This window comes from Tyto alba, unplaced genomic scaffold (genome assembly GCF_018691265.1).
Source record: "Tyto alba isolate M040663 unplaced genomic scaffold, T.alba_DEE_v4.0 Super-Scaffold_200000178, whole genome shotgun sequence".
Lineage (NCBI taxonomy): Eukaryota > Metazoa > Chordata > Aves > Strigiformes > Tytonidae > Tyto > Tyto alba.
Window position 1 is genome coordinate 467,032 of NW_024881291.1, and position 25,532 is coordinate 492,563.

The 25,532-nt window shown below is 66.7% G+C and overlaps 3 protein-coding genes across 6 annotated transcripts; 1 reads left to right on the forward strand and 2 right to left on the reverse strand.

Moving 5' to 3' along the window:
- Nucleotides 1–3,585: 3,585 nt before the first annotated feature.
- TAP1 (transporter 1, ATP binding cassette subfamily B member) lies at nucleotides 3,586–10,389 on the reverse strand. Of its 2 annotated transcripts, XM_042794017.1 has the most exons (10): nucleotides 10,022–10,389; nucleotides 8,993–9,095; nucleotides 8,571–8,907; nucleotides 7,906–8,103; nucleotides 7,113–7,241; nucleotides 6,184–6,369; nucleotides 5,615–5,788; nucleotides 4,895–5,054; nucleotides 4,680–4,816; nucleotides 3,586–4,231 (listed from the first exon to the last, which is right to left on the reverse strand). In XM_042794017.1, exons 1-10 carry the CDS (start codon nucleotides 10,278–10,280, stop codon nucleotides 3,893–3,895), a joined length of 2,022 nt encoding a protein of 673 aa, XP_042649951.1. In that variant the 5' UTR covers nucleotides 10,281–10,389; the 3' UTR covers nucleotides 3,586–3,892. The 2 variants fall into 2 exon arrangements, with proteins under 2 accessions (XP_042649951.1, XP_042649950.1); XM_042794016.1 differs by having other exon boundaries at nucleotides 3,916–4,816.
- Nucleotides 10,390–10,463: 74 nt separating this feature from the next.
- On the forward strand, nucleotides 10,464–14,955 carry TAP2 (transporter 2, ATP binding cassette subfamily B member). Of its 3 annotated transcripts, none has more exons than XM_042794018.1 (12): nucleotides 10,464–10,545; nucleotides 11,331–11,872; nucleotides 11,973–12,081; nucleotides 12,194–12,324; nucleotides 12,411–12,616; nucleotides 13,165–13,362; nucleotides 13,442–13,570; nucleotides 13,644–13,832; nucleotides 13,936–14,109; nucleotides 14,195–14,354; nucleotides 14,432–14,568; nucleotides 14,649–14,955. In XM_042794018.1, the coding sequence occupies exons 2-12, from the start codon at nucleotides 11,398–11,400 to the stop codon at nucleotides 14,892–14,894; spliced, it is 2,154 nt and encodes a 717-aa protein (XP_042649952.1). In that variant the 5' UTR covers nucleotides 10,464–10,545; nucleotides 11,331–11,397; the 3' UTR covers nucleotides 14,895–14,955. The 3 variants fall into 3 exon arrangements, with proteins under 3 accessions (XP_042649952.1, XP_042649954.1, XP_042649955.1); XM_042794020.1 differs by lacking the exon at nucleotides 10,464–10,545 and adding an exon at nucleotides 10,667–10,733; XM_042794021.1 differs by lacking the exon at nucleotides 10,464–10,545 and adding an exon at nucleotides 10,689–10,749 and having other exon boundaries at nucleotides 11,329–11,872.
- Nucleotides 14,956–19,218: 4,263 nt separating this feature from the next.
- Nucleotides 19,219–23,381, reverse strand: LOC122153605 (class I histocompatibility antigen, F10 alpha chain-like). Its single transcript, XM_042794015.1, has 7 exons — nucleotides 23,103–23,381; nucleotides 21,623–21,898; nucleotides 21,276–21,548; nucleotides 21,090–21,194; nucleotides 20,894–20,926; nucleotides 19,650–19,682; nucleotides 19,219–19,476 (listed from the first exon to the last, which is right to left on the reverse strand). Exons 1-7 carry the CDS (start codon nucleotides 23,299–23,301, stop codon nucleotides 19,463–19,465), a joined length of 933 nt encoding a protein of 310 aa, XP_042649949.1. The 5' UTR covers nucleotides 23,302–23,381; the 3' UTR covers nucleotides 19,219–19,462.
- Nucleotides 23,382–25,532: the final 2,151 nt, after the last annotated feature.

Sequence of the window (25,532 nt, forward strand, 5' to 3'; positions counted from 1 at the left end):
ATGGGCGCTGAGAAGACGGTCTCCTGATACGAAGGTGCATAAGCGGGCACCGAGAAAAAGGTCTCCTGCCCCAAAGCCGTGGAGGCGCTCGTTGAGAAGAAGCCCTCCTGCACGAGGTGGCCTGTTGGAGAATGGCTCAGAGACAAGGGTCCTGAGCCCACCGAGCAGTTGTACGATCAGAGCCTGCTCTGGCTGCTGATGCTGAGCCTCACTAGGGTTTGCCTGCAGCTGCTCGCAGCTGCTGATACAGGAGGAATGTCAAGGACGCTTCAGCCCTGTGTACCGTGGTGTGTCGAAAACAGGTTGAGAGGAATTAGGAATAGTGGTCTGAGAAACCCAGTGTTGTGGTAACGGTGGTCTGAGAAACATTGTGTTACGGTACTGTCGTGTATCGAAAACAAGTCAAGAGGAATTAGAAATAGTGGCCTGAGAAACTCGGTGTTATGAGCAGCTTGTGCTGTAAGCTAACTGCAAGTAGGTGGGCCGTGCGAATACGACCTTTAGAGCTTAAGCCAATCAGCTAGTGACTAGTAGGCATAATAATTGGCGTTGTCTGTATAAATATATGTACCCTGGACCAATAAACACACACGGTGATTGATGCTCTATCACCCACACTGAACCCGTCTTGGCGTGTCGTTCGTCCTGCATAGAAGAAGAACACGGATGGAGCGGCGGACCCGGAGAAACAGCAACGACCGAGGAATTCGAGAACGGACCCGGAGAAACACCAAATACAGCAGCGCCCGGGGGCTGAAGAATGATCGAACAGTGGATCTCCGACGGGTCGTTCCGAGGACCTGAACCGAGATAGAGGGTCGCTGTCTGCAAGGGCTGCTGGCAAGAGCTGCACCTGGTGCCTTAATCACGGAGCATCAGCAACATATCAAAGTAAGGGGGTATTTTTGTGCCTTAAACAGGGAGCACAGGGCCGGCGGGGGCATTTCTGTGCCTTAGTCAAGGAGCACAGGGCTGACGGTGCCTTAATCAGGGGTGGGTCGGTGGTAACGGTACTGTGCCTTATCCAGGGAGCACAGGACCGGAGGTGCCTTAATCAAGGAGCACCAGGTTGACGATATGGAACAGGAGGTAGCCCTGGATTTGTTACAGCGCTTTTTAGAAAAGCGGGGAGTGGATTGTATAAAATCACTCGCGGGTTTAGTAGCGTTAGGACAGGTCAAAGGATGTTTTCAAGATCCTAATTCTCTTTTTGATGTCGAGGAGTGGAGACGATTAGGTGATATTTTGTGGGATATGGTAATTGACGAGGATAAAGCTGCAAGGAAAATGATGAAACCGTGGCGGGACGTGGTGAATAATATTAAGTGGTATCAGCTTGAAAAGACCCTTGCAGCTGTGGCAACTACAAAGGGCGGGGGGGAAAGTTCCACTGTTACCCCAGATAGTGAGGCATCCGGACCTATGCTCTTTGACAGTGATCGTATTCCTGTACCATCAACAGGAGTGCCGGTTTCAGTTAACATAAGGAGGGGAAGTCTGGAGGCCAGCCCCCCCCAGTGCCCTTACAGCCATGCCCCCCCCACCCCCCCCACCTCAGAGGCGGAGGGGCAGAGGGACGATGGCCCCTCGCTAATATTTAGCCAACAGGGGTGGCGCGAAGTAGGTGATTTATTGTGGGACGAGACCATCACTGGAGGCAATAAAGGCAGTGAAGCACGACAGCAAGGGCTGGTCTGGCGAACGAGCGTAAAAGTCTCCTGCCCCAAAGCCGTGGAGGCGCTCGTTGAGAAGAAGCCCTCCTGCACGAGGTGGCCCTCACTGGGCGCGAAGGCAGGGACGGTCTCCAGGAAGATCTGTAAGCCAGCGGGGAAGTGTTCTCCCAGAGAGGAAGGGGTCCGGCTCCTGAGGGCGTTCGCGGTGGCCTGCGGCCACCGGGAGAGTGCTGGGGCCCCACAGCTCGGGGCGGCCGCCAGCGCGCACGGTCTGTCCGGCGGCTTCTGCACGGGGCGCACCGACGGGCACCAGCAGCCCGGCCGTGGCGGACGGGGCACCCTCGAGGCGCCGGCTGTGCGGGGGCTGCTCTGCCAGCCCCAGCGATGCCGGGGGAGCCTCGGCTCGCCCGCCCCACCCCGGCCGTTGTCTCGGCTGGGGACAGGCCGTTCCCCAAGGCCGCTGGAAGAGAAGGGGGCGGTCGCCCTCCTTGCGCTGCGGGCCAGCACCTGGGCTAGCGGGAGCCCGCTCAAGGCTACGGGGACCGTGGGCGCACACCGCGTGCCCCCTGGCAGGGCTCTGCCTGCATGAGCACGGGGAGGACAGGCGCAAGGGGGACGGGCCTGGGAGCTCGGGGGCAAGAACTGGGGGGGAAAACGGTGGCTGAAGAGGGACCCTCCGGGAAGATCGCCGCTCCAGCTGCCGGCGAGCAATTCCCCGGGCGCGCTGGAATGGCTGAGGACGCCTCTTCTCCCTCTGATGCTGGTCCCGGGGACGTGTGGCCCCACGGGGTCGGACCTCACACCGCACCCCACGGAAGGACAGTGCCAGACCCCAGCAGGGTCGTGCCTGTGCCCATCCTTGCAACGCAGACGGGGCGAGAGAGACGCGGGCTCCTCTCGGGGTGAAAAGGGTTCTTTGTGATTGCAGCCGTCGGGTAACGGGTGCTGCGACGAGGACGAGGGGTCCTGCCCCTGGCTGGGCCGAGGAAAGGGGGAGACGGGTGCGGTGGCCTCAAAAGGGACCATCTTTCAGCAGATCAGGTTGCTGAAAGGTCCTGTCCAACCTGAGCTTGACCCCTCCCTGTGATGGGGCATCCTCAGCACCTCGGGACCACCCGGTCCATCACCTCCCCCCCGCCATCCAGCATTTCTTATGTCCAGTCTCCATCTCCCGTCTTCCTCTTTCAAGCCCCAGCCCTTGTCCTGTCACTACCGGCCCTGGGGAAGAATATCTCTCCGTCTCTCCTCTTCCGAGGAAGCTGCAGCCGTCAAAGCTGCTCAGCCGGCCCCGGAGATTGCTGCCCGCGAGACGTGGCCAGGGCTCTGTCGCCGTAGTGAGTTGTCGAGGGTGGCCAGTGCCCTGCGGGGGTGGCTACAGCGCTGGTGGCAGAGGTGAACCCCCCTGGGCTGCTGCGTTCTGGCAGCGGGACCTCGCTGCCTGGGTAGAGCCCCAGCGTGGGGACGTCCAAGCGCCACGGCCCCGGAGACCATCAGCACAAGGAGCAAGAGGCCCAGGCGGCAAAAAAATCAGCGTGGCTGGGGTAGTCCTGGAGCGGGAACGCCGTCGGGAGCTGGTCGCAGCTCGGTGGGGCAGCGGGAGGGAGACACAACGTGGGGCTGGGCTCATGGTGGAGGGAGGGACCCGACCTGAGCTCCGCGGCCATCGCACAGGTCCTTCATCGACGTGAAGGATGTGCCGGAGTCGAGCGCGTGAAGCCCCTGGGGCGGGAAGGACCTCGGCTGCGACGTCACGAGGGGGAGGCAGCAGATTCATTATCTCACACCGCGGCGAGCGCCACGCGCTTCCCACGGCAGCGGCCACAACCCGAGGGCGAGTGGGGGGCTTTGGCACCCAGGACCCCATGGCCAGGCTGGGCGGCTCCACCCTGGCCCCCACAACCCAGCCGGCTCCTCGCTGACACAATTCTGCTTTATTTTGTATAAATTTCTGTCCTAAGGGGGGCATGGGGGCCTCCCCGCTCCCCCCATTGCTGCCCCCATCCCTGGAGCTCCTTTCCCCCTCCCTGCTCCAGCCTCCCCCGATACATCCTGGGTACAAACAGAAGGATTTATTTCACACTCTGTGTCCTGTGGCCAGTCCTGCCAGTCACCAGCCCCGCTGGCAGCTGCTGGCACCCAGTGTCACCCGTGGTCACCATCCCACAGCAGGGACATGGCAGCGTGCCCAGCCTGGCACCCCTGATCCCCCCTCACAGCTCTCACAGTCCCTTGTCACAGCTTTTGGTGTCCCCATCCCGGCTCCCAGTGTCCCCATCTGTGTAGTCAGTGTCCCCATCCCGGCTCCCAGTGTCCCCATCCCTTAGTGTCCCCATTTCCAGCTCCTGCTGCCCCTCACCCTCCTTCCCCATGTCCCTGTCCCCCGCTGTCCCCCCTGGTCCCCCACCCCACAGCAGGAGCTCCCCAGGGGAGCCCAGCTCGTGCAGTCGTCCCCCCTCCAGCACGGCCACCCGCTGTGCCCGCATGGCCAGGGCCACCTGCCCTGTCACCAGCAGCACCGCACGCCCGGCCCCGCTGGCTTCGAAGATCTCCTGCTCCACCTGCGGTGGGTGACATTATCAGTGGGGTGGGGACACGGGGGACATGGACAGCAGGGACCCAGGGGATGTGGGAACAAGGGACCCAAGGGACATGGGGACAAGGGAGCCAGGGGACCCAGGGGCAGGGATCCAAGGGACAGGGGGACCAGGGAGCCAGGGGACAGCAGGGTTGGAGTAAAGGGGGCACAGGGAGCAGGGACTTGTGGGACACTGGAAAAGGGGATGAAGGGGGACACCCCCCTGGGACCAGGGGGCTGCTGGGAGAGGGACCCATGGGACACCAGGACTGGGGGCCAAGGGATCCCAAACACCAGGAACCCAGGGGACATGGGGACAAGGGACCCAGGGGACAGCAGGGCTGGGGGCAAAGGGGATGATGAGGAGACCAAGGGGGACCCCCAGGGATCAGGGTGCCGATGGCCAAGGGGACACGGGTGTCACCTCCCACCTGCAGCTGGCTCTCGGCATCCAGGGCGCTGGTGGGCTCATCGAGGACGAGGACACGGGGGTCCCTCACCAGGGCGCGAGCAATGGCCACCCCCTGCCGCTGTCCCCCGGAGAGCTGCACCCCCAGCTCACCCACCTCTGCGCGAGACGGGGGTCAGGCTGGGGACACGGGGACAGCGAGGCGGGGGGGGGGGGGGGGGGGCGGGCAGCTCCTACCTGTGTCATAGCCCTGGGGCAAGCGGGAGATAAAGGGGTGGGCACCCGCCCGGCGGGCTGCCACTGTCACCTGCGCCCGGCTCCAGGTCCCCGGCCCGTAGGCGATGTTGGCGTGGAGCGAGCGGGAGAAGAGCACCGGCTCCTGGGGGACAGCGGCCACCTGCGGCAGAGGGGACAGCTGGGGACACGTTGGGGACATGGCAGGGATGGGTGGGGACACGGCGGGGAGGTGGCAGTGACATGGCAAGGACATGGCTGGGGGGACTCAGCAGGGACGTGAGGGGACACTGCAGGGACGTGGGGATGGGGCAGGGGACGTGGCTGGCACGTGGCAGGGGAGATGGTGGGGACACGGCAGGGACATGGAGGGGACAGCGGGGGACACGGCAGGGTTGCAGGGGTGGCATGGCAGGGACACGGCAGGGACGGGTGGGGACACTGCTGGAGTCCTGCAGGGTTATGTGGGGACGCAGCAGGGACGTGTTGGGGACACAGCGGGGGACGTGGTGGGAGCAGTGGTGGTGACACGATGGGGACATGGCCTGGACACGGCAGGGACATCTGGTGACGTGGGGGGGGGGGGTGGCGGGGACATGCTGGGGCTGGCTGGTGGCATGGGAGTGGTGGTGGGGACCCCTTGGGGACAGATGGTGACACGGGGAGGGGGGTGGTGGTGGGGACCCGTTGGGGACACCGTGTGACAGGGGACGGTGGTGGCACCTGGCAGCGCAGGTAGGGGTGCTGGTAGGCTGGGAGGGGGTGACCGTCCAGCAGCACCCGCCCGGCCCCCGGCGGGTGCAGGCGCAGGACCAGGGACACCAGGGTGCTCTTCCCCGCCCCCGGGGGGGCCACCACTGCCAGCACCTCCCCGGGGCGCAGCTCCAGGGACACGCCCTGGGAGGGGGGGAGACAACAGAGGTGACACCGCTGCACCCCCTCCCTCACTGTCCCCATGTCCCCACACCCTCCCTGCCACAGCCCCACTGTGTCCCCATGGCCACCCACCATGTCCCTACACCCCCCCCCCCCCACCTGTGGGTCCCCATGGCATGTCCCCGTGTCCCCACACCCTCCCCACCACGTCCGCATCCCCACACCTCCCTCACCGTGTCCTCATGTCCACCTGCCATGTCCCCACTGTGTCCTTCTGTGCCCCCACCAAGTCCCCACACCCTCCCCCCCATCACCACGTGCTCATCCCATCCCCACTGTGTCCCTGTGTCCCCATGCCATGTCCCCACGCCCTCCCCAACGCGTCCCCATGTCCCCCACCCTGTTCCTGTGGTCACCTTGAGGACAGGTTCTTGGTGCTCGGGGTAGGAGAACCAGACGTCCTCAAGCTGGAGGTGGCCCCGCAGGCCATCGGGTGCCAGCGTCCCCGGGGGTGTCACCTGCTCCTCCCGGTCCAGGAACTCAAAGATCTTCTCTGAGGAGCCCACGGCCTTGGTCATGTTGGGGTAGTAGCGGAGCAGGACCTGGGGACACAGAGGGGACATGGCAAGGAGGATGTGGGGACATAGGGAATGGGCATGGGGACACAGGGACAGGCATGCACCCAGGAGGATATGGGGACATGCAGGTGTGGGGAAAGGGCATGGGGACACGGCCAGGATGGTGTGGGGGGACACGGAGACACAGGGGACTGGGATGGGGATGCATCCAGGAGGACAAGGGGACACTGCTGGGAGGGCATGGGGACCTGGAGGACACAGGGACATGGTGGGACCAGCATGGGGATGTGGCAGGGAGGATATGGGGACACAGGGATGTGGCAGGGCATGAGGACACATAGGGGAGGACTTGGGGACAGAGAGAGGACATGGTGGGGAGAGTGTAGGGACACAGCGAATGGACATGGGGACACAGAGGACACGGATGCATCCAAGAGGGCATGGGGACACCACTGGAAGGGTGTGGGGACACAGAGAACGCAGGGACATGGTGCGGGGAGGGCACAGGGAGATGGTGGGACCGGCATGGGGACATGGCAGCAAGGGTACGGGGACAGAGCAGGGGACACAGGGACGTGGCAGGGGGACACAGGCACACGGAGAGATGGGCACAGGGACATGGCAGGGAGGGCGTGGGGACACGGGTGGCCATGAGGACACACTGGAGCTGGCATGGGGACACAGCAGGGAGGGCGTGGGGACATGGGGAATGGGCTTGGGGACGTGGTGGGGAGGATGTTGGGGACATGGTGTCCCCTTGGGTTCACCTCCAAGGCCTCGGTGAACTGCATCTGGTAGATGAGGAAGGTGACAAGGTCCCCGGTGGTGATGGTCCCCGCGGCCACCAGCTGTCCCCCGTAGCAGAGGAGCCCCAACTTCAAGGCCAGCGCCGAGAACTGGGGACACCACAGGGAGGTCATCGCTGGGGGACACTGCTGGGGTGTGGGGGGGAACTAGCCCTGTCACCCTCCTCGCTGTGGCCACCTCTCCACAGGGACACCAAAGTCCCAGCCCTGCTCTGTCACCTCCCCTGTGCCATCATGTTCCCCCATGTCCCCGGGGTGTCACATCCCCCGTGTCACCCCACAGCCCCTGCACTGTCATGCCCCCTGTGTCCTGATGTCGCCATGTCCCCATGACCCCCAGCCCCATGCCACCGTGTCCCCATGTCCCCCAGCCCCATGCCACTGTGTCCCCGTGTCCCCCAGCCCCATGCCACCATGTCCCTGTGTCCCCTAGCCTCCACACCATCATGTCCCTTAGCCACATATCACTGCACCCACCTCCCCCATGTCCCCTGTCCCCATGCCACCCCATCCTCACGTCCCCCAGCCCCGAGCCACCGTGTCCCCATGTCCCCCAGCCCCATGCCACAGTGTCCCCATGCCCCCCAGCCCCGAGCCACCGTGTCCCCATGTCCCCCAGCCCCATGCCACCATGCCCCATCACCCCCGTGCCATCCCATCTCCCAGCCCCCTGCCACCCCATCCCCATGTCCCCTGTCCCCCCTACCATCTCCATCCCCGGGTCCCCCAGCCCCCCTGGCTCCTGTCCCCCTACCCCGCTGGCCCAGAGGGTGCTGGCATAGGTGGCCGCCACCTTCCCCTCCAGCTGGAGGAGGTGACGCAGGCGCTGGTGGTACCACTTGGCCGCCCCGGCCTCGTGGGCGAAGCTGCGGATGGTGGTCATGGCTTGGAAGGTCTCCACTGCCACCTTGGTGGCACCCGCCAGCGCGTCCTGCACCTGCTGTGACAGCCCCTGGGGACAGCGGTGTCACCTCAGGGCCCGTGGGTACACAAGGATGGGGGGGGGACACGACAGGCAGGGGGAGCAGGGAGGGGATGGTGGGGATAGGGAGGGGACAGTGGGCATGGGGAGGGGACAAGGGGTGCATGGAGGGGACAAGGGACATGGGGAGGGGACATGGAGGGGATGGTGAGCATGGGGAGGGGACAAGGGGTGCATGGAGGGGACAAGTGACGTGGAGGGGACAGTGGGCACGGGGAGGGGATGAGGAGCATGGGGAGGGGACAAGGGGTACATGGAGGGGACATGGAGGTGACAGTGGGCATGGGGGTGTGACAAGGGGTGCAGGGAGGGGACGGTGGGCACGGGGAGAGGACAGTGGGTGCACGGAGGGGACAGGGGGCACATAGAGGGGCTGGCGGGCATGTGGTGGGGGACAAGGGACCCGTGTCGTGTGTGTGTGTCCCCCTCCCCGGTACCTGCTGGATCTTGCTGATGCCCCAGGGCAGCAGCAGGAGGACGGGCAGTGACAGGAGGGTGACAAAGGCCAGGTGGGGTGACAACCACGCCATGGTGACCAGGAGGCATGCGCCCCGCGCCAGGTACCACAGCAGGAGGCTGAGCGCCTCGGCCACCGCCTCGTGGGTGGCCTCCACGTCCCCTGTCACCCGCGCTGTCACCTCCCCGGTCCCCATCACCCGCAGGGAGGTGACATCCCGCCGCAGGACGGCGGCGAAGACGCGGCGCTGGAGACGTCCCAGCGCCCGGCTCAGCGTCCCCGTGTAGGTGACGTCGCAGGTGAATTCGGTGACGGCGCTGCGGTGGTGGCACCAGGGTGGCTTTAGTAGGGTGGGGAGGGGACACGTGTGTCACCCCCCCCCCATCGGTGTCACCGTCCTACCTGCTGAGCCCCAGCAGTGCCATGGGCCAGGCGGCCGCCAGCTCGTCCTCACTGGCCACCCAGTCGGTGACCCGCCCCGTGAAGTAGGGGACGGCCACCTCCCCTGCGGGGGGGGGACGGGACACATCAGGGTGACAGGGCCCCCCCCGGGTCTACATCACCCCCCCCCATCCTGGGGGGGGAACCCCACAGTGGGACCTTGAGGGGCTGGTGATGCACCCATCCCCCTCCCGTCCCAATGGGTGCTGCTCTCCCCCCTCCTCAGCTCAGAGCAACCCCCACTGGGTGATGCCCCCCCCCCCCCAATTTGAGTGCTGGCCCCCTCAAAGCTTAAAGCATCCCCCTCCCCTCGAGTACTGCCCCCCAAAATTGAGTGCTGCACCTCCCATGCTGGGTGCTGCCCCCCCCCCCCGCCAAAGTTCAGAGCACCACCCACTGGGTGCTGCCCCCCCCCACCCCTACCCCCAGGTCATAGCACACCCCGCCTTGGGTGCTGCTCCCCCAAAAAAGCTCAGAGCATTCCCCCCTCCCCAAGCCGGGTGCTGCCCCCCTGAAAACTGGGTGCTGCCCGCCCCCCACCCCCGCTCATCACATCCCCCTCACTGGGTACTGCCCCCCCCAGATGGGTGTTACCCCCCCCCCCAAAGCTCAGAGCATCCCCCCCGCCTCGGGTAATGCCCCCCCCCACCAAAGCTGGGTGCTGCCCCTCCCAAAAGCTCAGAGCATCTCTTCCCACTGGGTGCTGCCCCGACCACCCCGGCTCAGAAAATCCCGCCCCCCCCCCAATTGGATGCAGCCCCCCCCCTCCAGCTCGAAGAACCCAACCCCCCCCCCAAGTTGGGTGCTGCTACCCCCCAAATTTGGGTGCTGCCCCCACCCACCCCCCGGCTCAGAGAATCCCCCTGCCTCAAAGTTGGGTGCTGCCCCCTCGCCCCAAAACTGAAAGCACCTGCTCCCCCCCCGGGTGCTTCCCCCCCCCCCAAAGTTGGGTCCTCCCCCCCCCAAATTGGGTGCTGCCCCCCCCGGTACCGAGGACCGAGGTCGCCATCAGCGCCGCCATCCCCACGCAGCGCCGGCGCTCGGGGCTCAGCAAGGCCAGGAGCCGGCGGGCGGGGGTCGCCCCCATCGTTCGGCCCGGACCCCCGGTCACGGTCACGGACACGGACACGGACACGGACACGGACACGGACACGGACACGGACACGGACACGATCCCTCCCGGCAACCGCCGCCGTTTCTCGGAAAATGAAACCCAGCGCGGGGGGTGGGACCGGCGGCGGCTGCGCATCGGCTGGTCCCGGTGTGGGGGGGCACGGGACGGGACACGCGTGGGGCACACCGGGCACCGGGCGGGGGGAACCGGGCACTGTGGGTGGGGTCCTGCGGGTACCGGGCACTAAAGAGGAGGGTCCCGGGTCCAGTCGGGGAGGAGGGGGACCCCCCACCCCGCCGTGTCGCTGTCGGAGGGATTGGGAGGGGCAAGAGCCGGGAGGTCGGCGCTGATTGGCCGAGGCGGCGGCATCATCAGTTGCCGGGCAGATGGAGCTGGAGAGGTTTGAACCAGGGCGTGCCGCGGGGAGGGGGCGGGGCGAGGGAAGGGGCGGGGGCGAGCCGATGAGTGGGCGGGGCGATGGGCGGAGGGGCGGGGCGAGGGGCGGATGGGGCGGTGAGATGGGCGGGCGGGGGCGTGGCGAGTGGCGGAGTGGGCGTGGCCGAGGAAGCGAAAGCAAGAAGCGGCGCGGTGGGTCTGGGCTGGGGGTTACTGGGGGGGGGGGGGGGGGGGGGGGCTGTACTGGGAGCACTGGGTGAGCCCCAGGGTGCCGGGAGGGGCTGAGGAGCGGTCCAGGGGAGCCGAGGGGGCAGGACTGGGAGCACTGGTGTGGACTGGTGAGCACCCCAGGGTGCTGGGTGGGGTCCAGGGGAGCTGAGGGGGCAGCACTGGGAGCACTGGTGTGGACTGGTGAGCACCCCAGGGTGCTGGGTGGGGTCCAGGGGAGCCGAGGGGGCTGGACTGGGAGCACTGGTGTGGACTGGTGAGCACCCCAGGGTGCTGGGTGGGGTCCAGGGGAGCTGAGGGGGCAGCACTGGGAGCACTGGTGTGGACTGGTGAGCACCCCAGGGTGCTGGGTGGGGTCCAGGGGAGCCGAGGGGGCAGGACTGGGAGCACTGGTGTGGACTGGTGAGCACCCCAGGGTGCTGGGTGGGGTCCAGGGGAGCCGAGGGGGCTGGACTGGGAGCACTGGTGTGGACTGGTGAGCACCCCAGGGTGCTGGGTGGGGTCCAGGGGAGCCGAGGGGGCAGGACTGGGAGCACTGGTGTTGACCGGCGAGCTCCCTAGGGTGCTGGGCGCTGTCCGGAGGAGCTGCGCTGGGAGCACTGGTCTTCACTGGTGAGCACCCGCGGCCATGGCGCCGCTCGCCGCCGTCTGCCTGCCCTGCCTCCTTCTCCTGGTTGACCTGGCAGTGCTGGCGGTGCTGGCCCCGTTGGCCCCGGCACTGGCCCCCTTGGGCCCGTTGGCCGCCTGGCTGGAGGCCGCGCTGCGGCTGCCGGCGTTCACCGCGGCCACGCGGCTCCTGGCGCCGGGGGGTCCCCGCGGAGCCGCCGTCGTCCTCGGCCTCACCCCCGCCACCTTCCTCACCCTCCGGAGCCTCTTCGCCCCGCACGCCGCCGCGCCGGTGCTGCTGGCCACGGCCTCGCCGCTCTGGTTGGCCACGACCCACGGCGTGGCCGCCGCGGTGCTGCTGCTCTGGGCCGCGCCAGCGCCCAGCGGGGACGTGCCCGGCAAGTCGCCGGTGGCCGTCAGGCGCCTCTTGACCTTGGCGTTGGACGAGTGGCCCGTCCTTGGCGGCGCCTTCTTCTTCCTGACGTTGGCCGTGTTGGGTGAGTGATGGCCAACGGCGGGGTTGAGGAGGGGCGGGGGGGTCCCGGTGTTGCAGCGGTGGCGGCACTGGCCCCCTCCCCAAAACCGGCGCCGTTGCAGGTGAGACCGCGGGGCCGTATTGCACCGGCAAAGCCCTGGACGCCGTCCGGAACGGGGATGGACCCACCGCTGTCACCGTTGGCCTGGTTCTTGCCGCCGACTTGGGCAGGTGGGGGTCCCTGTGTCCCCGTTGGCCGTCAGTCTGTCCCCCATGGCTGTGCTGACCATGTGTCCACATGTCCCTGTGTCCATCTGTCCACGTGTCATGTCCCCCCCCCCAGCTCGTTCTTTGCCGGTTGCCGCGGGGGTCTCTTTGTCTTTGCGCAAGCCCGGCTCAAACTGAGCACCCGCCACCAGCTCTTCTCCCGCCTGGTGCGCCAGGACCTGGCCTTCTTCCAGGGGACACCAGCAGGTAGGGGGTGGTCCCCATCGCCCCCCAAATCCCACCCCAGGACCCCCAAACCCCTCCCCCCAGCTGACCCCTCACCATCCCTGCAGCCGAGTTGTCTGCCCGGTTGGCCAACGACGTGCCTTTGCTGTGCCAAGCGGTGCCGACCAGCGCCAACGTGGCGTTGAGGAGCTTGGGGATGGCGTTGGGGTTGGGGGGCTTCATGGGGGGGATCTCGCCCCACCTGGCGCTGCTGGCGCTGCTGGAGGTGCCCCTCATCATCACCGTGCGCAAGGTCTACGATGCCCGGTACCAGGTGACGAAGGGGACGAGGTGGGACGGGACAAGGGGGACAGGATGGTGGAATGGTGGGAAGGGGATGGAGACCAGGGGGTTGGGAATTGTGGGGATGGGATGGGGACAGGATGGTGGGATGAGACCAGGGAGATGGGATGGGATGGTGGGATGGGGACTGGGTGGGGCGGGATGGAGAGCGGGGGAACGGGGATGGTGGGGATGGGATGGGGTGGGACAACGGGGACAAGGTGGGGATGGGGACAGGATGGGGATGGTGGGGATGGGACGGGCACCAGGGGAACAGGATCGTGGGAATGGGATGGGATGTTGGGATGGGATGAGATGGTGGGGATGGCAGGATGGGGATGGGGGGACTGGATGGTGGTGGGGTAGGGGCAGTGGGGGTGGGATGGTGGGGTCAGCAGGGATGGGGACAGTGGCGTGGGGACCTTGGGGACACACAGACCGAGGTTTGGGGTTGGTGGGAGGGGATGGGCTGGGCCAGGCGGGTGGGGGGGTCCCGTTGTCACCCTGTGGGTGCTGAACCCAGCCCCGCCGCCCCCCCAGGTGCTGCAGCGAGCCACGCTGGACGCCACGGCCAAGACGTCGGCGGTGGTGCAGGAGGCCGTCGCCTCCATTGAGACGGTGCGGACCTTCGCTGGGGAGGAGGAGGAGGAGCGCCGCCACAGCCAGGCAGTGGCCGAGATGCTGAGGCTGAAGAACCAGATGAACGTGGAGCGGGCGCTCTTCGTCCTCATCCAGCGGGTGAGGCGGGTGCAGGAGGGACCCCGGTGTTCGGGGCCCCCCCCTCACCACCCCGTTGACCCCCTCCCTGTCCCTGCAGGTGCTGCACGTGGCCGTGCAGGTGTTGGTGCTTTGCCACGGGCACCAGCAGCTCCGCGAAGGGGCCATCACCACCGGCAGCCTCGTCACCTTCCTCCTCTACCAGGCTAAAGTCAGCCGCTGCGTGCAGGTGAGACCCCGCCACGCGGGGGTCCGTTCCCGTGTCCGGCCGTCCCTGGGGCCAGCGCCTCTGCCCCACGCAGGCGCTGGTGTTCGGCCACGGGGATTTGCTGAGCAAGGCGGCGGCCAGCCGGAAGGTCTTGGACTACCTGGACCGGGAGCCCACGGGGGACAGAGGCGGCACCCACGCGCCTGCCACGCTGCGGGGCCACGTCACCTTCCGACACGTCTCCTTCGCCTACCCCGCGCGCCCCGAGCACCTCGTGCTGCAGGTGCAGTCAGGGGACTCAAGGGGTCCCCAAGGAGGGGAGGGGGTGTCCCTGAGTACCCACTGCCCCATCCTGCCCCCTCTCCCCCACACCCCACCCTGTCCAGGGCGTCTCCTTCGAGCTGCACCCCGGCGAGGTGACGGTGTTGGCGGGACTCAACGGCAGTGGGAAAAGCACCTGCGCGGCGCTGCTGGAGCGGTTCTACGAGCCCGGGGCCGGGGAGGTGCTGCTGGACGAGGTCCCGCTGCGGGACTACGAGCACCGTTACCTGCACCGCAAGGTGGGGGCAGCAGCGGGCGGGCGGGCAGCACAACTGCGCCGAGCGGTGCCCGGTCTCAGCCTGTACCTTGGGCGGGGGGGGGCAGGTGGCATTGGTGGGGCAGGAGCCCGTGCTTTTCTCCGGGACGATCCGAGACAACATTGCCTTCGGGCTTGAAGGTTGCGGGGAGGAGGAGGTGAGGGCGGCCGCTGACGCCGCCGGTGCCCTGCCCTTCATCTCGGCACTGGAACAGGGTTTCGATACCGGTGAGTGCTGGGGGGGACTGGCAGGGGGACCCCAAGTCACCCAGGTCCCGCTCAACCCCCAGCCTTTCATCCTACAGATGTGGGGGAGAAAGGGGGGCAGCTCTCGGCAGGGGAGAAGCAGCGCATCGCCATCGCCCGGGCCCTGGTGCGCCGACCCACCGTCCTCATCCTCGATGAAGCCACCAGCGCCTTGGACACGGAGGGCGAGGTGGCGGTGAGCAGCGGGGGGAGTGGGGATGGGGGGGTGGTTCCAGCCCCACAGCGGGTGCTGAGGGGTGCCGGTATCTCCCACAGCTGCAGCAGTGGGTGAGGAGCTGGGGGGCCCGGACGGTGCTACTCATCACCCACTGCCCGCGGATGCTGGAGGCGGCCGATCGCGTGATCATTCTGGAACGTGGCGCCGTGGTCGCAATGGGGACCCCCGCCGAGCTGCGGGGCCGCCGGGGGCCCTACAGCCGCCTGCTGCAGCGTTCCCCAGGCGTGGGGCAGCCAGAGACCCCGGGGGTGGGCTGCGGGGAGCGGCAGCCGGCGGGGCAGTAGGAGGGGGCTGCTCCCATCCGGATGAGGAATTGTGTGAAATAAAGCAGAATTGTGTCAGCGAGGAGCCGGCTGGGTTGTGGGGGCCAGGGTGGAGCCGCCCAGCCTGGCCATGGGGTCCTGGGTGCCAAAGCCCCCCACTCGCCCTCGGGTTGTGGCCGCTGCCGTGGGAAGCGCGTGGCGCTCGCCGCGGTGTGAGATAATGAATCTGCTGCCTCCCCCTCGTGACGTCGCAGCCGAGGTCCTTCCCGCCCCAGGGGCTTCACGCGCTCGACTCCGGCACATCCTTCACGTCGATGAAGGACCTGTGCGATGGCCGCGGAGCTCAGGTCGGGTCCCTCCCTCCACCATGAGCCCAGCCCCACGTTGTGTCTCCCTCCCGCTGCCCCACCGAGCTGCGACCAGCTCCCGACGGCGTTCCCGCTCCAGGACTACCCCAGCCACGCTGATTTTTTTGCCGCCTGGGCCTCTTGCTCCTTGTGCTGATGGTCTCCGGGGCCGTGGCGCTTGGACGTCCCCACGCTGGGGCTCTACCCAGGCAGCGAGGTCCCGCTGCCAGAACGCAGCAGCCCAGGGGGGTTCACCTCTGCCACCAGCGCTGTAGCCACCCCCGCAGGGCACTGGCCACCCTCGACAACTCACTACGGCGACAGAGCCCTGGCCATGTCTCGTGGGCAGCAATCTCCGGGGCCGGCTGGGCGGCTTTGACGGCTGCAGCTTCCTCGGAAGAGGAGAGACGGAGAGAGATTCTTCCCCAGGGCCGGTAGTGACAGGACAAGGGCTGGGGCTTGAAAGAGGAAGACGGGAGATGGAGACTGGACATAAGAAATGCTGGATGGCGGGGGGGAGGTGATGGACCGGGTGGTCCCGAGGTGCTGAGGATGCCCCATCACAGGGAGGGGTCAAGCTCAGGTTGGACAGGACCTTTCAGCAACCTGATCTGCTGAAAGATGGTCCCTTTTGAGGCCACCGCACCCGTCTCCCCCTTTCCTCGGCCCAGCCAGGGGCAGGACCCCTCGTCCTCATCGCAGCACCCGTTACCCGACGGCTGCAATCACAAAGAACCCTTTTCACCCCGAGAGGAGCCCGCGTCTCTCTCGCCCCGTCTGCGTTGCAAGGATGGGCACAGGCACGACCCTGCTGGGGTCTGGCACTGTCCTTCCGTGGGGTGCGGTGTGAGGTCCGACCCCGTGGGGCCACACGTCCCCGGGACCAGCATCAGAGGGAGAAGAGGCGTCCTCAGCCATTCCAGCGCGCCCGGGGAATTGCTCGCCGGCAGCCGGAGCGGCGATCTTCCCGGAGGGTCCCTCTTCAGCCACCGTTTTCCCCCCCAGTTCTTGCCCCCGAGCTCCCAGGCCCGTCCCCCTTGCGCCTGTCCTCCCCGTGCTCATGCAGGCAGAGCCCTGCCAGGGGGCACGCGGTGTGCGCCCACGGTCCCCGTAGCCTTGAGCGGGCTCCCGCTAGCCCAGGTGCTGGCCCGCAGCGCAAGGAGGGCGACCGCCCCCTTCTCTTCCAGCGGCCTTGGGGAACGGCCTGTCCCCAGCCGAGACAACGGCCGGGGTGGGGCGGGCGAGCCGAGGCTCCCCCGGCATCGCTGGGGCTGGCAGAGCAGCCCCCGCACAGCCGGCGCCTCGAGGGTGCCCCGTCCGCCACGGCCGGGCTGCTGGTGCCCGTCGGTGCGCCCCGTGCAGAAGCCGCCGGACAGACCGTGCGCGCTGGCGGCCGCCCCGAGCTGTGGGGCCCCAGCACTCTCCCGGTGGCCGCAGGCCACCGCGAACGCCCTCAGGAGCCGGACCCCTTCCTCTCTGGGAGAACACTTCCCCGCTGGCTTACAGATCTTCCTGGAGACCGTCCCTGCCTTCGCGCCCAGTGAGGGCCACCTCGTGCAGGAGGGCTTCTTCTCAACGAGCGCCTCCACGGCTTTGGGGCAGGAGACTTTTACGCTCGTTCGCCAGACCAGCCCTTGCTGTCGTGCTTCACTGCCTTTATTGCCTCCAGTGATGGTCTCGTCCCACAATAAATCACCTACTTCGCGCCACCCCTGTTGGCTAAATATTAGCGAGGGGCCATCGTCCCTCTGCCCCTCCGCCTCTGAGGTGGGGGGGGTGGGGGGCATGGCTGTAAGGGCACTGGGGGGGGGCTGGCCTCCAGACTTCCCCTCCTTATGTTAACTGAAACCAGCACTCCTGTTGATGGTACAGGAATACGATCACTGTCAAAGAGCATAGGTCCGGATGCCTCACTATCTGGGGTAACAGTGGAACTTTCCCCCCCCCCCTTTGTAGTTGCCACAGCTGCAAGGGTCTTTTCAAGCTGATACCACTTAATATTATTCACCACGTCCCGCCACGGTTTCACCATTTTCCTTGCAGCTTTATCCTCGTCAATTACCATATCCTACAAAATATCACCTAATCGTCTCCACTCCTCGACATCAAAAAGAGAATTAGGATCTTGAAAACATCCTTTGACCCGTCCTAACGGTACTAAACCCACGAGTGATTTTATACAATCCACTCCCCGCTTTTCTAAAAAGCGCTGTAACAAATCCAGGGCTACCTCCTGTTCCATCTCGTCAACCTGGTGCTCCTTGATTAAGGCACCTCCGGTCCTGTGCTCCCTGGATAAGGCACAGTACCGTTACCACCGACCCACCCCTGATTAAGGCACCGTCAGCCTTGTGCTCCTTGATTAAGGCAAAGAAATACCCCCATCGGCCCTGTGCTCGTTGACTAAGGCACAGAAATGCCCCCGCCGGCCATGTGCTCCCTGTTTAAGGCACAAAAATACCCCCTTACTTCGATATGTTGCTGATGCTCCGTGATTAAGGCACCAGGTGCAGCTCTTGCCAGCAGCCCTTGCAGACAGCGACCCTCTATCTCGGTTCAGGTCCTCGGAACGACCCGTCGGAGATCCACTGTTCGATCATTCTTCAGCCCCCGGGCGCTGCTGTATTTGGTGTTTCTCTGGGTCCGTTCTCGAATTCCTCGGTCGTTGCTGTTTCTCCGGGTCCGCCGCTCCATCCGTGTTCTTCTTCTATGCAGGACGAACGACACGCCGAGACGGGTTCAGTGTGGGTGATAGAGCATCAATCACCGTGTGTGTTTATTGATCCAGGGTACATATATTTATACAGACAACGCTAATTATTATGCCTACTAGTCACTAGCTGATTGGCTTAAGCTCTAAAGGTCGTATTCGCATGGTCCACCTACTTGCAGTTAGCTAACAGCACAAGCTGCTCATAACACCGAGTTTCTCAGGCCACTATTTCTAATTCCTCTTGACTTGTTTTCGATACACAACAGTACCGTAACACAATGTTTCTCAGACCACTGTTACCATAACACTAGGTTTATCAGACCACTATTCCTAATTCCCCTTAACCTGTTTTCGACACACCACGGTACACAGGGCTGAAGCGTCCTTGACATTCCTCCTGTATCAGCAGCTGCGAGCAGCTGCAGGCAAACCCTAGTGAGGCTCAGCATCAGCAGCCAGAGCAGGCTCTGATCGTACAACTGCTCGGTGGGCTCAGGACCCTTGTCTCTGAGCCATTCTCCAACAGGCCACCTCGTGCAGGAGGGCTTCTTCTCAACGAGCGCCTCCACGGCTTTGGGGCAGGAGACCTTTTTCTCGGTGCCCGCTTATGCACCTTCGTATCAGGAGACCGTCTTCTCAGCGCCCATCTACACGGCCTCAGAGCAGGACAACTTCTGGGGCTTCAGAGCAGGCTTTCACCTTGGTGTCTGCCCGCAACCCATCCCAGCAGAAGACTTTATTTTCAGGGCTAGTCTGAGCAGCTTTAGACCAGGAGATCTTTTCAGCACCTGACTGTGGGGCCCCGAAGCAGGAGACTCTCCTTCTTGGCGTCTGTCTACAACCCTTCAGCCCAGGAGATCTTCTCAGCACACGTCTGCGTGTTCTCAGAGCTCACCACCTCCGTCGCAGCACCACTGGTACTCAGCCAGGTCCTGGGGAAAAGCTGCCAGGCACCCTCAACACCTCTTCTCCCTCTGTGGCGTCCAGGACGACACGATGTGCCCTGGAGTACCTCTCGGTAGGTTGGGTCGCCTGCCTGGTTGTGGCCCCTCTCAGCCTCCTCCGCACCCCCCGTCTGTTCACCGGGGCACCCGAAGGAGAAACAGAGACGGCCTTGACGCGGTGCCAAGGCTGCTCAGATCCATCGCTGTGTTACCAGCACCACTGCGGTCCCAAATCCTGCACACTGCGCCGCGTCGGGCTGCGATGAAGAAAATCAAACCTCTCCCAGCCCAAACCAGCCCAGCCCCGACCCAAGAATGCGAGAACAGCCCAGGCACGGGGGGAGGAGGCACAGCCTGCACGGGGGGGGACTCAGAATTTATTCTGTGCGAAGCAAAAGCAATCGGTTACGACCTCAAAGTTCAAGCTCCTTGGCAATAACTGCAGTGCTCGATTTCCAAAGGATCAGCAAAAAGGAAGGCCACCAGCCAGAAGAGCCACCACCGCAGCCGCGGCCTCCCTCTGCGTCCAGCCGCTGAGAGGGCGGGGGGCCGCACCCAGCCACGCGCCGGCCCCTCGCCGAGCGCTCAGACGGTCATTCCTGCGGGGACAGGGGACAGCGTCACCCAGGGACCCCTCCCGGCCCCCAACCCACTGCTCTGGAGTTCTCCGTGTCCCCCTCCCACAGCCCCGTGCTGCCCCAGCTGCCGGTCCCACGGGGGAGCACAGAGAGCTGGGGCCGCCCCGTCCATCGCCCCTGCTCCCACGCCGTACCTGCGACCAACTTGCCGGACCCCTCGTCCGAGCCTGTGGGAGAGAAACAGCCGTGAGCTGCCGGCCCCGGGCTCGCTACGGGCACTGGCCACGGGCCAGGAGCCGGCCGGGGGCCACGGGCCAGGAGCCGGCCGGGGGCCACGGGCCAGGAGCCGGCCGGGGGCCACGGGCCAGGAGCCGGCCGGGGGCCACGGCCACGCTGCAGCCCTGCGAGAGCAGGACGGCCGCCAGCTCCACCCAACCCTGGGCCCAGCGCGGCTGAGCACCTTCTGCAGCCATCGGGACGACGGCACCAAGCGTTCCCTGATGAAGTTTGCAGACCAGACCGAGCCGAGCGGGGACGTGGGCACTCGGGAGGGGAGAGCCACCCTGCAGGGAGCCCTGGCCGGGCTGCAAGAGCGGGCTGACGAGGACCTTCTGAAGCTCAACAGGGCCAAGTGCAAGGTCTTGCACCTGGGCAAACGCCACCCAGGAGCGCAGCCCGGGCTGGGGAGCAGCTCTGGGGAAAGGGACCCCGAGTCCGGGGGGACAGCCAGCTCAGCGTGAGTCCACAGTGGGCTGCAGCGGCCAAGAAAGCGGTGCTGGGCGGCATCAGCAGGGGCAGCGCCAGCAGAGATGGAGCAGACACCGTCCCGCCCTACCTGGAGCCCGTCAGGCCCCGGCCAGAGCCACCGAGGTGATCCAGGGCTGAGAGAATTGGGTTGGTTCAGCCCCGAGAAGGCCCAGGGGAGCCCTTACCACCCCGCTGCACGACGTAAGGGTGGCTGCAAAGGCGATGGAGGCCCCCTTTGGGAAAAGCCAACGGGTGACGGGTGCAAGTTACTGCTGGGGCGATCCCGGTAGCGCACAAGGGGAACGTCCTTCACCGGGAGAACAATCAGCCTCTGCAATAATCCCCGCGGGGCAGAGCCGGATTCCCCAACACTGGGCACTTTCACGGTTCGGCTGGACACGGGGCCGGGCCAGCTCGTCTAGACAGGGTTTGTGCCAGAAAGGCCGCACCAGTCGGCTGCGGAGGTGCCTTCTGGCTCAGAATCCCGCGGTTTCGCTGCCCCTGTGGTGGTGCCACCAGCACGGATGGGGAGACACGGCCTCTCCCACACGGCCCCGCTACGCGGCTTTGAAGAGGGTCCGCAAAGGGAGGACAAGGGATCGGGAAACGCCACCGGCGGCCAAAACCCAGAGCCGTGAGCCGGCCCCGGCACCGGGCACCGGCTGGAGCCGGACCCGCCGCCAGTACTCACCTGCCGCCACGCCGTAGCCCTTCACCTTCTTCTCTGCAGAGAGAAGGAGGCGTCAGCACCCACCGCGCTCCCCCGCCGGGCTCGGGGGCTCCCCGGAGCGCGGCGGCTCACGCCCGCGGCCCCTCCCGGCCCCCCAGGCCCCCCAGGCCCTGCCTTCCTCCCGCACCCCTCTGCCTCGCCGGCCCCAGCGCTTTACCCGACTTCTGCTTCCACACAGCAAATCCGACGACGATGGCGGCGACGGCGACCAGGACGGCGGCGACCACCCCCAGCACGATGACCAACAGGTTGGACTCCGGCTCTGGGGGAGAGCAGGGCCGTGAGGGAGGGGAGGGGAGCCCCCCCGCCCACCGCGCCCCGTGCCCACGGCCACCGCGCTCACCCCACGCGAAGAGGCCGGGCTCGGCCAGGCTGGCGTGCTCCACGCGGCACCGGTACTTGTCCTTCTCCTCGGGGCGGGCCTCGATGGAGGCCCAGGTGTAGTAGGTGCCGTCGCTGTTGGGCGCGACGCTGCCCCACTGGGTCTCCTGGTCCCTGACCTCGCCGCCCTTCAGCCAGCTGACGGAGATGGGCCGCGGGTAGAAGCCGTAGGCGCGGCAGTGCAAGGTCAGGACCCCCTCGGCCTCCTTCCCCGACACTCGCACCGCGGGGCGCTCTGCGGAGGGGGTGGCGGTGAGGGCCGGCACACGCACCCGCAGCACCCGGCCCCGGGACCCGTCTCGCCCTCACCTGTCCTGCCCAGCACGGCCTGCCCGTAGCTCACGTATTTCCTCAGCCACTCGATGCACGTGTTCGCCAGGTAGTGCTGCTGCCGCTCAGCGACCGTCCCGTCCTCCTCCCACTTCCTCTTGGTGATCTGTGCCGCTGCGTCCGCCGCGGTGAATGTCATCGTGTCCATGTCGAGGGCGATGAAGTCCCTCCCATTGTAGGCATGCTGATAAACCCCCCTGGTGCTGTTGTCCTCCAGGATGTCACAGCCGTACATCCGCTGCCACGTTAGACCCCCTGAAACACGTCCGGGGAGCCGGGGCTGAGGGGCTGCTGCAGCCCTGGGCCCTCAGTGGGGCGCGGACCCCCCGGCAGCTCCCCCCACTCCAGCCCTCCGTGAGGCCTGGGGGGATCGGGCACCGGCACCAGAGCTGCCCCCCGCCCTGCCCGGGGCCCACAGCACTCGCGGTGTCACGTGAAGCCGTGGTGCAGCCCCCCTGCACCCAGCGCGTGGCGGGGTGGGCACCCACCCCCACGGCACCCTGCGACAGCGAGGGGCTGCGATCGGGTCCCGAATGCCGGGGAGGGGAGGATGAGGAGATGGGGTGGAGTGGGGGGAACCCCTCTGGCTCTGGGATGGGGGGCCTGACACCACGGGGGGGGTGAGGGGCTGCGACACTGGGGGTGGGAGCCCTTCTGCTTCTGGGGGTCTCGACTGGGACAGGCTGGGGGACAGGGTGGCTGGGAGCCCTGTGACAATGACAGCGGGCAGGGACGGGCTGGCACCCGCTGGGGCAGTAGCGTGGGGCAGGGCAGGATCCTGGAGTGGGGGGTGGGAGCTCTCTCGCCCTGCAAAGCCTGTCCCAGACCCACACAGCCCGGCCCAGCCCCACGCAGCCCATCCCAGTCCCACGGTGCCCGTCCCAGCCCCACAGAGCCCGTCCCAGCCCCACGCAGCCCGTCCCAGCCCCACGCAGCCCCGTCCCAGCCCCACGCAGCCCCGTCCCAGCCCCACGCAGCCCATCCCAGCCCCACAGAGCCCCCGTCCCAGCCACACAGAGCCCCGTCCCAGCCCCAAGCAGCCCCGTCCCAGCCCCACGCAGCCCCGTCCCAGCCCCACGCAGCCCCGTCCCAGCCCCACGCAGCCCCATCCCAGCCCCACACAGCCCCGTCCCAGCCCCACGCAGCCCCATCCCAGCCCCACGCAGCCCCGTCCCAGCCCCACAGAGCCTGTCCCAGCCCCACGCATCCCCGTCCCATCCCCACGCAGCCCCGTCCCAGCCCCACGCATCCCCGTCCCAGCCCCACGCAGCCCCATCCCAGCCCCACGCAGCCCCGTCTCAGCCCCACGCAGCCCCGTCCCAGCCCCACGCAGCCCCGTCCCAGCCCCACGCAGCCCCGTCTCAGCCCCACGCAGCCCGTCCCAGCCCCACAGAGCCCCGTCTCAGCCCCACACAGCCCCGTCCCAGTCCCACGCAGCCCCGTCCCAGCCCACACTCACTCCCGCTCTGGTTGTAGCGGCCCCGCACTGTGTCCAGGCTCACGCGGTTGATCTCCTGGTTGCTCTGTGAGATCTGGGTCTGGCTGTCCCAGTACTGCTGATCCAGGTTTGCCGCCATCCAGTCCGCCCGGGGCTCCACCCTGCGCATCTCGCTGTCGTAGCGTGAGATGGGGTTCCCATCCACGTACCCCACAGACATGTACTGGGGCACCCCCGGGCTGGGCTCCGACACCGCAATGTGAAAGTAGCGCAGGGAGTGGGGCCCTGCGGAGACATGGGGGGGGTCAGGGGTGGGGGTCAGGGGTGCGGGTGCCCAGGGGTGGGCAGCGAGGCTGGGTGGGGGTCCCAGGGGACAGGTCAGGGGCACCGGGGAGGGACGGGACCGGGGGGAGGAGGTGGGGGTTTGTGAGATGTGCTGGGGGGGTCCGGGTTCCTCGGGGAGCCCGGGGGGTCCCGGTGCCAAGGAAGGGTCCCGGTGACCGGGAAGGGGATCGGGGCACAGGGGTCCCGGGGGGTTGGGGGTGTCCAAGGGGGTTCCCGGTGGCCCGGGAGGGGCGAGGGGTGGTTGGTAAGGGGCGGGTCGAAGGGTCCCGGTGCCCGCACAAGGTCCTGTGCCAAGAAAAGGGGGATCCAGGGGGGTCCCCGGGACCAGGAAAGGGCGTCCAGGGGGTCGCGGTGCCCAGACAAGGGGTGTTCATGGGGGCCCCCTGCAAAGAAAACGGGGGTGCAGGGGGTTCCCCGTTCCCCCCCGCTCACCGCTCGCGCGCCCGCCGAGGACCCCCAGCAGCAGGCAGCAGCAGCAGCAGCAGCAGCAGCAGCCGCACCCCCGGCCCCATCGCTCCGCTCCGCTCCGCTCCGGCCCCACACTGAGCTCCGCCACAAGCCCCGCCCCTCTGCCGCTATTGGGCCCGCCGCCTCCCGCCCGCTAATGCAGCCCGCGGTGCTAATGACGTCACCGGTCGCCAGGCAGATCCCGCCTGCCAGGTTGGAAGTGAAAGCGAAGCGCCGAGGCAGAGCCGGGGGTGGGGGAGGGGACGGGAACCCCTGAACCCCCGCACGGCCCGGGACACCCAGGACCCCGCACCCCCCAGCCCGGGTCACCCCGTGTCCCTCGTTCCCGGGGTCCCTCGTGCCGGTCCCCCTGCGCCCGGGGTCCCTCAGAGCAGACACAGCCCTCCTCAACCCCCTCCCGCGGGGGCTGGGAGCTGGAACCTCCTCCCTCTGTCCTCGCTCCCTGTGTCCCCTTGGGCCCTCGTCCCCATGTCCCTGGGTCTCTCTCTCAGCAGCGCCCCAGTCCCTGCCCCCCCCCCCCCATGTCCCGTGGTCCCTTTTCCCTGGATCCCAATCCCTTTGTCCCCTTGGTCCCTTGTCCCTGTGTCCTCTTGGTCCCCATGTCCCTTGGGTGCCCACTCCCTATATCCTCTGGTCCTGATCCGTGTCCTTTGGTCCCCTTGGTCCCTTGTCCCCTGATCCCCCATCCCCCTGTCCCTTGGCTACCGACCCTCTGTGTCCCATGTCCCCTCTGTTCCCCCAGTCCCCTTGTCCCCTGGGTCCCTGCTCCCCGTTCCCTTTGGCCCTGGGTCCCTGTGTCCTGTGAGTCCATTGTCCCCATGTCCCCTTGGTCGCTTGTCCTGTGTCCCCAGGCCCCATGTCCCCGGCCCCCTCCCACTGTGTCCCCTGGGTCATTGGCCCCATGTCCCTTGGTCCCTTTTCCTGTGTCCCCGGATCCCACTCCCGGAGTCCCCTGGGTTCCCTTGTCCCCACATCCCCTAGATCCCTGGGTCCCCTGGGTCCTGTTCCTGTGTCGCCTTGGTTCCTTGTCCCCACGTCCTCTTGGTCCTTTTCCCCTTGTCCCCTGGCTCTCCATCCCCCACATCTCCTGGGTCCTTGGTCCTTATGTCCCTTGGTCCCTCTTCCCAGTGCCCTTGGTCCCTGGTCCCCACGTCCCCTGGATCCCAGGCCCCGTGTCCTTGGCTCCCTGTTCCCCTGTCCCTGTGTCCCCTTGGTCCCTTGTTCACATGTCCCCTGGCTCTCTGCCCCCCCAATGTCTGCTGGTTCCCTTGTCCCCATGTACCCTTGGTCACTTGTCCCCATGTCCCTTGGTTGCCCACTCCCTATATCCCTGGGTCTCTCATCCCCTGGCTCCTTTGTCCCCATGTCCCCTTGGTCTCTCGTCCCCTGGGTCCCCAGGCCCCATGCCCCTTGGCTCTCTGCCGCCGTGTCCCCTGGATCCCCACTCCCTGTGTCCCCTGGCTCCCTCATCCCCATGTCCCCTTGGTCCCTTGTCCCCATGTCCCCTGGGTCCTGCCCCCAGGTCCCCTTAGTCCTTGGGCTCCCTGTGTGACATGGCCCCCTTGTCCCCATGTCTGTTGGTCCCTGTCCCCATGTCCCTGGGTCCCCGCTCTCCATGTTGCTTCAGTCCCTTGTCCC

What these genes read in the sequence shown, in the direction of transcription:
- TAP1 (XM_042794016.1), bottom strand. Translation starts at nt 10,280, where the DNA reads ATGCGCAGCCGCCGCCGGTCCCACCCCCCGCGCTGGGTTTCATTTTCC. An exon ending in ACCAAGAACCTGTCCTCAAG is followed by an intron (nt 5,789 to 6,183) that starts GTGACCACAGGA and finishes CCCCCCTCCCAG; the next exon opens with GGCGTGTCCCTGGAGCTGCG. An exon ending in ACCCCTACCTGCGCTGCCAG is followed by an intron (nt 5,055 to 5,614) that starts GTGCCACCACCG and finishes CCTCTGCCGCAG; the next exon opens with GTGGCCGCTGTCCCCCAGGA.
- TAP2 (XM_042794018.1), top strand. Translation starts at nt 11,398, where the DNA reads ATGGCGCCGCTCGCCGCCGTCTGCCTGCCCTGCCTCCTTCTCCTGGTT. An exon ending in CTTCCAGGGGACACCAGCAG is followed by an intron (nt 12,325 to 12,410) that starts GTAGGGGGTGGT and finishes CCATCCCTGCAG; the next exon opens with CCGAGTTGTCTGCCCGGTTG. An exon ending in ACCGTTACCTGCACCGCAAG is followed by an intron (nt 14,110 to 14,194) that starts GTGGGGGCAGCA and finishes GGGGGGGGGCAG; the next exon opens with GTGGCATTGGTGGGGCAGGA.
- LOC122153605 (XM_042794015.1), bottom strand. Translation starts at nt 23,301, where the DNA reads ATGTCTGTGGGGTACGTGGATGGGAACCCCATCTCACGCTACGACAGC. An exon ending in CCGCTACAACCAGAGCGGGA is followed by an intron (nt 21,899 to 23,102) that starts GTGAGTGTGGGC and finishes GACGTGTTTCAG; the next exon opens with GGGGTCTAACGTGGCAGCGG. An exon ending in GCCCGGCCTCTTCGCGTGGG is followed by an intron (nt 21,195 to 21,275) that starts GTGAGCGCGGTG and finishes GCTCTCCCCCAG; the next exon opens with AGCCGGAGTCCAACCTGTTG.